Consider the following 15,054-nt stretch of genomic DNA (forward strand, 5'->3'; position numbering starts at 1 on the left):
AATTTGTTATTAGAGTGATGACAAAAAAAACAACATTTAAAGGGACGCTAATGTCAAACTGTAGTTCACCAGAAATGAAAGGACCAGTAAATACAGTAGATTTGCATAATCACCAAATGCATAATAAAAAGACACTGCAATAGCATTTAGTCTGAAGTTCAAATGAGTAATATTTTTCTTCTGACAAATTTCAGCTATGTTGATTTCCACTCCTACTGTATCATGTGACAGCCATCAGCCAATCACAAATGCATATACTTATATTCTGCAAATTATTGCACATGCTCAGTAGGAGCTGATGACTCAAAAAGTGTAAATATAAAAGCACTGTGCACGTTTTGTTAATGGGAGTAAATTGGAAAGTTGTTCAAAATTGTATGCTCTATTTGATCCATGAAAGTTTAATTTTGACTTGAGTGTTTCAAGCTTCCTAGAGAAGGTAGAAGTCAGATTCAAATTGAAAATTGTCTCAGTTGGCTACATGCAACATAGTTATTGCTTAGAGTGGTGAACAACATTATTTACAACTAGTCCTAATTGGCAGCTATCAAGGGATATAAGATAAATACTCAAAGGATTTCTGGTTTATTCGTGCTTTTGTAAAACTCTACATAATGTGCTACCAAAGTGACAATTTTAATTGTTTTAAATATTTATTTTGTATACAAAATTAGACTTTAATGTAAACGTAATAAAAGTAATACATTAAAAAAAAAATATTTTTTAGTTTAGATGTGCATTTTAAAAGACAGTAAAGTATATAGTTGGTGCAAATACTTCTCTTACATCAAATGGATTTAAGGGAAATGAGTTTTGACAGCATTGAGAAAAAGGACATTTTTAAACGAATCACAATTTAGTGCACATCACACATACTACACTAGTATATGCATCATATAGCCTAACCAGCATTTTATTTTACTCATGGTCAGTGTTGGTTATGACATTCATGCAATAAAATATAAACTCTATCTGGTATTTGTTATTTTGTATGAAGCAGATTAAACATATTAAAAGACAATTTTACCAAGAAAACAAATGTATGTATCATTTATATGGGAGAGGACTATTTAAAAATGTTAGATGTGTTTTATATCGAAAAAGGTTAATTTTCAAACTAGCACGAAGAGTATCTTTATTTATAACCGCACAAAAATGTAAGATGCTTTTAGAACATATTCTGTTAGATGTACCAAAGAATAAAATGACTGTTATGTCGTTTGTCACTTTTTACATAATTAGTTGTACTAATTAGCAAATTGGATAATTATTGTATATAAAAAGATGATAATTATTGTATATAAAAAGATGTTGCTATAGAACACTGTTTCTCAACCGCAGTCCTCAATTACCCCCAACAGGCCAGGTTTTCATTATAGCTGAATCAGTGCACAAGTGAACTAATCAGCTTATCCATAACACCATGGTTACTAACCTGCTGTCTCCCATAAGATGATTATTTCACCTGTGCACTGGTTCAGTAATGACAATCTGGCCTGTTGAGGGTACTTGAGGACTTTGGTTGAGAAACACTGCTATAGAATAACATTCAGCCAAGTCTTAGTATTTTTAAAACAAATTAACACATTTAATGCTGCAATTAGTTTACAGTCACCAACTCCACTCAACATTTCCCCTACTTGGAGGAGCCAAGGCTAGTCATGGTCATAAAGTTAGTATAAAATGCATTGTTTTGCAGTTCATATCTTATAAGACCAATTAGGGACATATGTGTAGCAGTGTTAGCCTTAAGAAGTCAGCAGGGTCATAAAGTTAGTATAAAATGCATTGCTTTGCAGTTCATATCTTATAAGACCAATTAGGGACATATGTGTAGCAGTGTTAGCCTTAAGAAGTCAGCAGGGTCATAAAGTTAGTATAAAATGCATTGTTTTGCAGTTCATATCTTATAAGACCAATTAGGGACATATGTGTAGCAGTGTTAGCCTTAAGAAGTCAGCAGGGTCATAAAGTTAGTATAAAATGCATTGTTTTGCAGTTCATATCTTATAAGACCAATTAGGGACATATGTGTAGCAGTGTTAGCCTTAAGAAGTCAGCAGGGTCATAAAGTTAGTATAAAATGCATTGTTTTGCAGTTGATATCTTATAAGACCAATTAGGGACATATGTGTAGCAGTGTTAGCCTTAAGAAGTCAGCAGGGTCATAAAGTTAGTATAAAATGCATTGTTTTGCAGTTGATATCTTATAAGGCCAATTAGTAGGGTTCATTTCAAGTTCTGAGAATAAGAAACTGGCAAATTTTCAGAGCTAAATTGCATGAAAAAGGGGCTAATTAAATAATGAAAATATATTGCAAAATTGTTTCAATATGCAAAACTAAACATTTGAAATGAAAATATGAAGGTGTTTACTGCAGATGAACGCCATTATGTAGCACATTTTATGTGAGATCACTATAATAAGTGCTCGTTAGATTTAGAATTACACTTTAATCTCAAGGTCAAGGGAATGTAACAGTAACATCAGACTAAACAGCCTGCAACATTTCCAGCACACATGCTCAGTATTTCTTCATTTTGTCTGTGTATAATTAATGTAAATACATCTTTATAAAGTGCTACAAAAGCAACGTCATACTGCTGTGATGGGCAAAATGCTTTAACAATGTCATATTTAAAGAAAAATATTTTAATGAACCAAATAGGTTGAGTAACTGCTCAATTAGACAAGAAGTCTTGAATTTTAATTAAAAGGACAACAAACAGCTTGGAATTGTAATAACAAATGTTAAATGGTATATAGCAGTGATGGCTAACATGTTGCCGCCTTGTTTTCCTGGACACTTATGAATTACACATGTTCCAGGGTGTCCAGAGTATTCTGTATTCTGCCTATGGAGAGCACACAAATAGTGACCTGGGAAAGCAATATTCATGTTCCTTCCTGCACACCCTGCAGCATGTGTAACTCATAGCTGCCCAGGAAAACATGGCTGGCATCACTTCTTTGCACCCCTGATTTTTCTGAACTACATTTCCCATGATGCTCAGCTAGATTGCAGAGTGCCTAAGCATCATGGAAAATGTAGTTTCAAAACATCTGGGATGTCAAGGTTACCCATCACTGTTATATAGTAACACTACTTTGCAGTAATTATTTTGTCCCCTTTCTTCTATACATTTAACCATGAAGATTGCTAGTTTTCTCAATTCCACTGATACTTTAAAGCAGTGGGCACTGCCATGTAAAAACCTTACTTTTTCCCTTATCTATTGTTTCTGCTGAGGACAATTAGGGACATATATAAAACAGGACACAAAAGAGAGTCAGCAGTCACTCTGTGTGGAATTCCTGTTAGAAAGTTACTTCAACAAACCAGCCTTGTTTTTATATACTCTGTTATGTGTCATATCCGTCTCTAAGTATCCTCAGCAGAAGAAACAGATAAGGGAAAACCTTATGGCAACTATTACTTTATAGAAGCTTAAGAACTTTATAGAAACAAAACTTTTACAATAATATATTTTATACTCAAACAATTAACATGAATTTAAACAATACAACTACACAATATTCTTAGGTTAATCTTTGAATATAGCATTGCAACTAGCATGTATTTACCGGTTCATGTCCCTTTAAAGAAATTGAGTATAAGACAAAAAATACTTTCTGAGATATTAAATAGGTACTGCTATCAGTATCAAAAAAACATCATTGGATACTATTGATACGAGAACAAGGTATCTACTTTCCTTGACACACAAATCCTCTGACAGGCTGCTCCTTCAACCTTAGTTTTAGTGAGAAAATAAAAAGTAGGAGAAAAATAATATATGTGTGCAAGTTTTTGTGTTGGAATATAAAACAAAATTCCTAGCATTTTTTTTTAAAGCATGTGCCGAAATTGGCTATAATCTTTTAAAAATTATCTCAAGTGACCATTACTTTTTTAAGGAACTATAAGGATACACTAAAGTTATTTTTTTTCTTTTAAATCCATAATATATATCTATATATCTCAACAATTAACGTTTTATTGCTAATATATAGCACAGATTATTGAGAAATTGAATTTATTAAGTACTACAATTGAAACAAAGCAGCATAAGTGGTAGCCCAGAGGAGTGACAATAAATCTGTTATGCCAATGTCATAGGTTCGCCACTCATGACCAAGTGGGATCAAATTGGAAGTAGTAAAAAAAAAATTTTTTGAAGTTGCACATAGTTTTTGAGGAATCTGTTGCCTACTGTATATCTAAGGTCAAAGATAATATTCAATTGTTATTTTTTTTTTGGGAGGATTCTCTTTAATACTTGGCTGACAAAATAACAACCTACCAGGAAGTCAACATCTAAAAATAACAAAAATACTTTCAATGCATACGTTCTGTCTCTTTTGTGAAAGTAAAAACAACTTCATAGGCATTTTTACCTGGCTCCCTTCTTTCTGCCAGAAAATAGCTGGTTGTGGGTTTCCGGTTGCTTCACACTGAAAGGTTACTGTGCGGCCTAAGGCAACAACTTGGTCACGAGGTCTTACAACAAAATTTGGAGGTTCTGCAGAAGATAAGAAACATTTAGATCTCATATTAAAAAGAAATACATAAATAAAGAGAGAGAGATGGAAGTGAAAATGGAATTTTCACGATTTAGACAGAGCATTCATTTTACTAAAATTTTTAATGTTTCTTAACACATTTTCCTCTTTATTTTGGTATTAAATGATAGTTCTTTCCATGTGAGCATGCTTAAGTAGGTTTAAAGGGACAGTAAAGTCAAAATGATTCTTTTATGATTTAGATAGATCATGCAATTTTAAGAAACGTTCCAATTTGCTTCTATTATCATATTTGCCTTGTTCTCTTGGTATCAGGAGCAGCAGTAGACTATTTGGAGCTAGCTGGTGATTGGTGGGTGCACATATATGCCTTTTGTCATTAGCTCACCTAATGTGCTCAGCTAGCTTAATACTAAAGTTATTAACTCTTAAACCTATGGCCTACCACATCACTAACACTAAATAAATATATTAACCCCTAAACCTAACCCTAAGTCTAACCCTAACCCTAACACCCCTAACTTTAATATAATTAAAATAAATCTAAATAAAAATTACTATTATTACCTATTTAAGACTAAATACTTACCTGTAAAATAAACCCTAAGCTAGCTACAATATAACTAATAGTTACATTGTAGCTATCTTAGGTTTTATTTTTATTTTACAGGTAAGTTTATATTTACTTTAACTAGGTAGATTAGTTAGTAAATAGTTATTAACTATTTACTAGCTACCTAGTTAAAATAAATACAAATTTACCTGTAAAATAAAACCTAACCTAAGTTACACTAACACCTAATATTACACTAAAATTAAATAAATTACATTAATTAAATACAGTTAACTAAATTTAAAACCCCCCCACTAAATTACATAAAGAAAATCAAATATTAAAACTAATTACACCTAATCTAATAGCCCTATCAAAATACCCCCCCCAAAAAAAAAAAACCTAGCCTACACTAAACTGCCATTATCCCTTAAAAGGGCCTTTTGCAAGATATTGCGCCAAAGAAATCAGCTCTTTTACCTGTAAATAAATACAAACAACAGTAAAACCCACCACCCACACAACCAACCCCCCCAAAAAAACCTACCTAAAAAAAACTAAGCTCCCCATTGCCCTGAAAAGGGCATTTGGATGGGCATTGCCCTTAAAAGGGCATTTAGCTCTTTTACATTGCCCAAAGTCCCTAATCTAAAAATAAAACCCACCCAATAAACCATTAAAAAAAACTAACACTAACCCCGAAGATCCACTTACAGTTTTTGAAGACCGGACATCCATCCTCAACAAAGCTGGGAAAAGTCTTCCTCCAAGCGGCAAGAAGTCTTCATCCAAGAGGCAAGAAGTCGTCCTCCAGGTGGGCAGAAGTCTTCATCCAGACGGCATCTTCTATCTTCATCCTTCCGACGCGGAGCGGCTCCATCTTCAAGACATCTGGCGCGGAGCATCCTCTTCTTTCGATTCCTCTTGAAGAATGAAGGTTCCTTTATATGACATCATCCAAGATGGCATCCCTTGAATTCCGATTGGCTGATCGGAATTCAAGGGACGCCATCTTGGATGATGTAATTTAAAGGAACCTTCATTCTTCAAGAGGAATCAAAAGAAGAGGATGCTCCGTACCGGATGTCTTGAAGATGGAGCCGCTCCTCGTCGGAAGGATGAAGATGCCGTCTGGAGGAAGACTTCTGCCCGCCTGGAGGACGACTTCTTGCTGCTTGGATGAAGACTTTTCCCGGCTTCGTTGAGGACTTCTGCCCGCATGGATGAAGACTTCTCCCGGCTTGATGAGGATGGATGTCCGGTCTTAAAAAACTGTAAGTGGATCTTCGGGGGTTAGTGTTAGGTTTTTTAAGGGTTTATTGGTTGGTTTTTATTTTTAGATTAGGGTTTGGGCACAGAAAAAGAGCTAAATGCCCTTTTATTGGCAATGCCCATCCAAATGCCCTTTTCAGGGCAATGGGGACCTTAGGTTTTTTTGATAGGATTTTATTTGGGGGGTTTGGTTGTGTGGGTGGTGGGTTTTACTGTTGGGGGGTTGTTTGTATTTTTTGTTACAGGTAAAAGAGCTGATTTCTTTGGGGCAATGCCCCGAAAAATGCCTTTTTAAGGGCTATTGGCAGTTTAGTTTAGGCTAGGGTTTTTTATTTTGGGAGGGCTTTTTTATTTTGATAGGGCTATTAGATTAGGTGTAATTAGTTTAAATATTTGATAATTTCTTTTTTATTTTGTGTAATTTAGTGTTTATTTTCTTTTTGTAATTTAGTTAATTGTATTTAATTAATGTAATTGATTTAATTTTAGTGTAATGTTAGGTGTTAGTGTGAGGCAGGTTAGGTTTTATTTTACAGGTAAATTTGTATTTATTTTAACTAGATAGTTAGTGAATAGTTAATAACTATTTACTAACTAGTCTACCTAGTTAAAATAAATAAAAATGTAGCTGTGAAATAAAAATAAAACCTAAGCTAGCTACAATGTTACTATTAGTTATATTGTAGCAAACTTAGGGTTTATTTTATAGTTAAGTATTTAGTTTTAAATAGGAATTATTTAGTTAATGATAGTAATTTTTATTTATATTTATTTTAATTATATTAAAGTTAGGGGTGTTAGGGTTAGGGATAGGGTTATACTTAGGTTTAGGGGTTAATATATTTATTTAGTGTTAGTGATGTGGGAGGCCAGAGGTTTAGGGGTTAATAACTTTAGTATAGTGGCGGCAGCGACATTGGGGGTGGCAGATTAGGGGTTAATACATTTATTTAGGGGCGGTAATATTGGGGGCGGCAGATTAGGGGTTAATAAGTGTAGGTTGGTGGTGGCGATGTCGGGGGCGGCAGATTAGGGGTTAGACTCGGGGTTTATGTTAGGGTGTTAGGTGTAAACATAAATTTTCTTTCCCCATAGGAATCAATGGGGCTGCTTTACGGAGCTTTACGCTCCTTTATTGCAGGTGTAAGGCTTTTTTTTAGCCGGCTCTCCTCATTGATGTCTATGGGGAAATCGTGCACGAGCACGTAAAACCAGCTCAAAGCAGCGCTGGTATTTGTGTGCGGTATGGAGCTCAATGCTGCCATATTGCCTGCTAACGTCGGGTTTTTGCAAACCTGTAATAGCAGCGCTATTAAAGGTGAGCGGTGGAAATAACTTGCAAGTTATTACCGAGTCGCTCATAATGCAAAACTCGTAATCTGGTCGTAGGTTTGTTATCATGGAATGAACATATTATTCAACAAATGATACCAAGAGTAATAAAAAACAAATACATTTAAAAAGATTGTTTTAATTGTACTCTCAATCAAAATTATTAAAATTCTATTTTTTTTTTACTTCCATGTACTTTTAAGAGCACCAATATTATATATCCTTTTTATTGCGGCAACCTCAGCAGCTACTCTGTACAATATTAACAAGCGGATTATTTGTTTCACAGAGCATAACATGTATCAAGGCTGTATGTGACTTACATGAGCGAAGGAGACTGAAACATCTGTTCATGAACACACTACCAGCTTGTTCCTTTTCACCTGATTTGTATAAATGGTATGGGCACATCATCTAACATTAAACAGGGTGTGCTAAAGAGCAGATGTTGCTTAGATTACAATAGCATCAGTGAATGTTAAGTGGACAACAAGTGTCTGCACCTGCATTTTGTAAATACAGACATGGCCTGTTTTTAATGTACTTCTATTAATGGGACATAAACCATTTTTTTATTTCTTTCAAGATTCATAAAGAGCGCACAATGTTAAAGGAACATTAAAGTCAAAATTAAACTTTCATGATTCAGACAGAGCACTTATATATATATATATATATATACACACATGTGTATTTATGTGTTTAAATGTGTATATATGTCTGTAAATATTTATATATATATATATATATATATACACATATAAATACATATGTACACATTTATAGACATATATCTATACATACTGTACATATTCATTTGTACACATGTATATGTATGTGTATCTATGTTAAAGCCCGTTGCCTGCATTTTTTTCTAACACTTGAGATCTCATATCTTTGAGCCCTTATAACTTTTGTGTGCAATTTTATTTTTAATAATTTTATTAGATGGTGTTATTATTCGTGTAAGTGTACTTTGTAATGTTTATGTGATGTGTTTTGTGACACTTTTTTGTTTCGTGAAACAGTTAACCACAGCTCTGAGGATACCGTAATCATTCTAGCGTAAATTGCGATTGCGCTCACGCAAAACTCATAATAACATGCACACAAACAATAGCGAAAACCCGATATCGCTTGAGTGTAAATGTTTGCGCCTCACTTGTAATCTAGCCCTTAAATTTTGGTTTAAGCCTGTTCTTGGTGGGTGCCCAGTTTTATATGAATAAATCATTGAATAGGATAATTTTACGTGTTACAAGAAAGTAACTAAAAAAATCTAAAGGCATATCATACTCAACACATCAATATCTGACATACTACAAATGAGATGCATAGTTATAAGTATGAATTCAACATACAATATTTTTAAAATATCTAAATTCACATTAGTAAATCTAAAACCACAAAACAAATATAATACACAAAGCAGCCCTATATTTATTTTATAGGTTAATGCAAATTAGCATTTTCATGCAACAACAATTTCTGTTCTCAGCAAAACTTTTAATTTAACAGCAATGAAATTAAATATGGTTAAAATGAAATGTTAAATAAAGCATGTTATAAAGTGTAAGGAAATGGCACAAGGATATTTCAGATGAGGATGGAAAATTGCAATCACATGAATAAAGTATACACAGACCAAGTAGTAGTAATGGAAAAGAGCTTGATGCCATGGAACGAGACGTGGCTGAAGCTATTTAGGCTGCTTGATTATAGATTTATCATGGCGGCGTTTACAACCATAAAAAAAATCATTTTAATTTTTCCTTATTAAAACTGTTTACGGAAAATTGATGTATGCCCTGTTGCCTTTATTCTTACAAATAAAGTTGGTATAAATTAAATTGTGGTGTGTATAATATTTTGATTCGGTACTCAACTGTGGTCTTCAGTGGCGTTGATATTCAGCAGTGTGGAGGCTCCTCTTCATCCGATCTCTGGCGTACACTAAAAATGTAATGGAAGGTACCGCAATCAATTTGGGGTACCTTGCATTCCTATTGGCTGATATTTTTAAATCAGCCAATAGGATTAGAGCTACTGAAATCCTATTGGCTGTTCAAATGAGCCAATAAGATTTCAGTAGCTCTCATACTGTTGGCTGATTTCAACATGTCAGCCAATAGGAATGCAAGGTACCCCAATAAATATGAGGTACCTTGCATTCAATCTTCAGTGTGCGACTGACGATCGCATGAAGAGAAGCCTCCACGCCTCTGAGGACCACCGGCACTAAAGACCGCTGTTAAGGACCACCACTGAGAACCTCCGCTCCGCACCGCCTTTGATCAGGATGAAGATAGAAGATGATGGAGATGCCTAAAAGAAGACCTTCTCTGCCGGACTTCAGGAACGGTGAGTACCTATTTGGGGCTTAGTCTTAGGATTTATTTTTATTTTTGGTGGCTTTTATTTTTAAGATTAGAGATTTAATGGGCTGTAAAAGAGCTGATTGCCCTTTTAAGGGCAGTAAAAGAGCTGAATGCCCTTTTAAGGGCAATGCCGATACAAATGCCCCTTTAGGGGCAATGGGTAGTTTAGGTTTTTTTTAGTGTTAGGCTTTTTATTTTGGGGGGTTTGGTGGGTGGGGGTTTTTTACTGTTAGGGGGACTTAGTATTTTTTAAATGTAAAAGAGCTCTTTAACTTAGGGCAATGCCCTATAAAAGGCCCTTTTAAGGGCTATTAGTAGTTTAGTTTAGATTAAGGGGTGTTTTTATTTTGGGGGCTTTTTATTTTCATAGGGATTAGGTTTAATTTTTTTTTTTGATAATTTTGTTTATTTTTCTCTGTAATTTTAGAGTTTTTTTATTTTTTGTAGTTTTAGATTATTTTTTTGTAATTGAATGTTAAGTTTTATTATTTTAAGTGTAACTTAGTATTGGGGTTAATTTAGGGGGTGTTAGGTTAGGGGGCTTAGTTATTAAATTAGTTATTTTGTTATTTGCAGTGTGAGGGGTTGGCGGTTTAGGAGTTAATAGGTTAATTAGGTATATTGTGAAATGGGGGATTGGTGGTTTAGGGGTTAAAAGGTTAATTAGGTTTATTGTGATGCGGCGGTTTGGCGGTTTAGGGGTTAAAAGGTTAATTATGTGTATTGCGATGTGGGGGGTTGGCAGTTTAGGGGTTAATTAAGTTTATTGTGATGTGGGGGGTTGGCGGTTTAGTGGTTAATATTTGCGGATTAGGGGTTAATTACTTTATTATTTTGCTATGGTGGGGTTGGCGGTTTAGGTGTTTGTCAATACTTCATGCGGGAGGTTAGTTTATTTTGTTATACTTCATGCAGGCGGTTAAATGTTTTGTTTTTAATTATTGCAGGCGGATACGTGTTTTTTCGTGCGGGTGGTTGCGTTTTTTTTTTCCGAACCCACCGGGATGCAGCTTCGCTTTGAGGATGCGTGCACAACTGGCGACACCAACGGACGCTTTACAAACGCGATTATAGTATAGATGATCAATTAAAGTCCATCTAAAATATTGTTTAGATTTTAAAACATGTCAAATTTACCATCACTTTAAAATCACTTTAAAATATAAAAGCTTTTTTTCTACTGTAAAATGAGCCTTACGGCCTTTGAGAGTGTAATGAACAGGGGTGTTCCTTGGACATATATGACGTTTTCTCACAGGTCTTATTGAATTCTACAGGGAGTGCAGAATTATTAGGCAAATGAGTATTTTGACCACATCATCCTCTTTATGCATGCTGTCTTACTCCAAGCTGTATAGGCTTGAAAGCCTACTACCAATTAAGCATATTAGGTGATGTGCATCTCTGTAATGAGAAGGGGTGTGGTCTAATGACATCAACACCCTATATCAGGTGTGCAGAATTATTAGGCAACTTCCTTTCCTTTGGCAAAATGGGTCAAAAGAAGGACTTGACAGGCTCAGAAAAGTAAAAAATAGTGAGATATCTTGCAGAGGGATGCAGCACTCTTAAAATTGCAAAGCTTCTGAAGCGTGATCATCGAACAATCAAGCGTTTCATTCAAAATAGTTAACAGGGTCGCAAGAAGCGTGTGGAAAAACCAAGGCGCAAAATAACTGCCCATGAACTGAGAAAAGTCAAGCGTGCAGCTGCCAAGATGCCACTTGCCACCAGTTTGGCCATATTTCAGAGCTGCAACATCACTGGAGTGCCCAAAAGCACAAGGTGTGCAATACTCAGAGACATGGCCAAGGTAAGAAAGGCTGAAAGACAACCACCACTGAACAAGACACACAAGCTGAAACGTCAAGACTGGGCCAAGAAATATCTCAAGACTGATTTTTCTAAGGTTTTATGGACTGATGAAATGAGAGTGAGTCTTGATGGGCCAGATGGATGGGCCCGTGGCTGGATTGGTAAGGGCAGAGAGCTCCAGTCCGACTCAGACGCCAGCAAGGTGGAGGTGGAGTACTGGTTTGGGCTGGTATCATCAAAGATGAGCTTGTGGGGCCTTTTCGGGTTGAGGATGGAGTCAAGCTCAACTCCCAGTCCTACTGCCAGTTTCTGGAAGACACCTTCTTCAAGCAGTGGTACAGGAAGAAGTCTGCATCCTTCAAGAAAAACATGATTTTCATGCAGGACAATGCTCCATCACACGCGTCCAAGTACTCCACAGCGTGGCTGGCAAGAAAGGGTATAAAAGAAGAAAATCTAATGACATGGCCTCCTTGTTCACCTGATCTGAACCCCATTGAGAACCTGTGGTCCATCATCAAATGTGAGATTTACAAGGAGGGAAAACAGTACACCTCTCTGAACAGTGTCTGGGAGGCTGTGGTTGCTGTTGCACGCAATGTTGATGGTGAACAGATCAAAACACTGACAGAATCCATGGATGGCAGGCTTTTGAGTGTCCTTGCAAAGAAAGGTGGCTATATTGGTCACTGATTTGTTTTTGTTTTGTTTTTGAATGTCAGAAATGTATATTTGTGAATGTTGAGATGTTATATTGGTTTCACTGGTAAAAATAAATAATTGAAATGGGTATATATTTGTTTTTTGTTAAGTTGCCTAATAATTATGCACAGTAATAGTCACCTGCACACACAGATATCCCCCTAAAATAGCTATAACTAAAAACAAACTAAAAACTACTTCCAAAACTATTCAGCTTTGATATTAATTAGTTTTTTGGGTTCATTGAGAACATGGTTGTTGTTCAATAATAAAATTAATCCTCAAAAATACAACTTGCCTAATAATTCTGCACTCCCTGTATAAGCATGTTACACCCATAGTCATAATTGTCTTATCTCATTAAATATAAGCTGGGGAGTTTGTCTCAAAATACTCAATTAATTTATTGAACTGATAGTAAAATACATGCATTCAAAACTGTAAGCGAATGCAAGGTAATGTATGCTGAAAAGGGCAGAAACTGATTAGTATGTGCTTCAAAAAAAGGTTGTAATCACTGTGCTAGGTAATCCCTATCACATTTGCTCTCAGCAGTGAGATTCTCCATTCTAAACAGCTTCATTGCTTTCTGTCAGAGGCACCTCGCCACTTGTGCATGAGCCTGAATGACAGAAAGGCTTGTGAATGGTACACATCAATCAGTGTCTGTTTTAAGGGACAGTTAACTCCAAATTGAGTTTTGTTTAAAAAGATAGATAATACCTTTATTACAGATTCCCTAGTTTTGCATAACCAACATGGTTATATTAATATACTTTATTTTACCACAGTTATTACCTCGTATCTAACGAAGTCTCTTCTGACAGGCCCCTAATTACATGGCTATTTATTTATTATCTATTGACTTGCATTTTAGCCAATTAGTGCAGTGTCAGCCACAACTCCGGGAGTGATCACAATGCTATCTATATGACCCACATGAACTAGCAATCTCCTGTTGTGAAAAGTTAATAAAAAAGCATGTGATAAGAGGTTGTCTGTAGTGGCTTGGTAACAGGCAAACATGTATAAGTTTAAATGTTATACAGTATAATAAAACAATGTTGGTTGTGCAAAGCTGAGGAGTGGGTAGTAAAGGCATTATCTATCTTATTAAACAATATTAATTTTGGTGTTGACTGTCCCTTTAAGCTTCCAGATCACTACCCGGTCCCTTTGTAATGCGCCATGCATTGCAAAGTGTGTTAAAATTCTAGGCTTGGGCTACTAACATAAGGTTCTTAAAACTTTGTATTAATTATTAATAGTGCATCAAACAATATTATTATGTAGAAAAATACATTCTAGAATATTTTATTTTAATAGAACCATCATACATAATATTATAATTACATTTTGATAAATCTCCAACATTCATTATAATTACATTTTAATAAATCCCTTGCATGCAATTGTTGTAAGTTTGTTGAAGGAGCATGTAAGCAGGATTAAAAGATATAAAACTGTCCAAAGAAAGTTTGTTAATCATATTTCTGTTAATAAAGTTATTGCAATTAATTTTGTTGAGAGAGATAAGAAATATTTTGATTTAGAGAAGATTAGAGAGGCATTACCTTTTGCAATTCACTGAATCTCAGTGCATCAGGTAGAATATACTCACTGCTGCCAATGACAAGTGATACATGAAGACTGAATGGTTGGTGGGCAATGTAGAATAAAGATGGAAAGGATGGGAGAACCTCCATCCACGTTTTAATATGGTGAATGTACAATGACGAATAAAGTTTCAACTTACCAGACTGAACTAAAAAAAAAAACAGGAAAAAAAAAAACAGAAAAAAAACAAAAAAGAATGTAAAATAAAATGAAAAATCATAAATAATAATATAAGAGTATGCATAAATTAAAGATGAATAAAAATAAAATGTAACAATGTAATCAGGAAGATTTAACATTTACAACACCTCTCATTAACCAACACAAATAAGCATTGAACATTCTAAAAAAAAATCAATTATGTATTGAATATTTTAACATGTTACTGTAACTCGTTATAACAACTGGAAAATAATGTGACACCAAACAAATTATTTTGTGATACATTACATAAAGCCATGGAAAATTATTAATCCATTCACAGAGATTATAGGACGAAATTCAATTTACAATGGATTTTCCAAGGTCAATAATAAATTAACATTATGTTTAACATATCAAGCTAGATATCTATTTCACTTCTGGGCATTGCATCAAGGTATTGGTTTACTTGAAAAATAATGTATGGATTTATATTCAAGCAGCAGTATTAAAGTGTGGAATTGGATAATGCTGATTACATGAAAAAAATGGATATTACTCTTCCAAACATATTTTCAGAAAATGATTTACAGTTTAAAGTCTTTTAGAGTTTAATTGCAAAACAATATGACCTTAAGAGCATGGGCAAATTTTAGTTTTGTATGTGATCTAGTTATAGAAATATTAAATCACAAAAAAAGAGTGTGGGTGGTAAAGAG

The 15,054-nt window shown here is 34.7% G+C and overlaps 1 protein-coding gene across 2 annotated transcripts in view; it reads right to left on the reverse strand.

Annotated features, from left to right (window-relative positions):
* ROBO1 (roundabout guidance receptor 1) overlaps positions 1 to 15,054 on the reverse strand; it is a 551,348-nt gene that overhangs the window by 134,636 nt on the left and 401,658 nt on the right. Inside the window, exons 7-8 of one of the 2 annotated variants that reach the window (XM_053706024.1) lie at positions 14,334 to 14,342; positions 4,400 to 4,524 (exon numbers count right to left, since the gene is read on the reverse strand). In XM_053706024.1, the coding sequence (XP_053561999.1) occupies positions 4,400 to 4,524; positions 14,334 to 14,342 (134 nt within the window). Of the gene's footprint in view, positions 1 to 4,399; positions 4,649 to 14,333; positions 14,343 to 15,054 lie in introns of those variants that run through there. The other variant, XM_053706023.1, reaches the window with a different exon arrangement.

Source organism: Bombina bombina, chromosome 3, assembly GCF_027579735.1.
Source record: "Bombina bombina isolate aBomBom1 chromosome 3, aBomBom1.pri, whole genome shotgun sequence".
Lineage (NCBI taxonomy): Eukaryota > Metazoa > Chordata > Amphibia > Anura > Bombinatoridae > Bombina > Bombina bombina.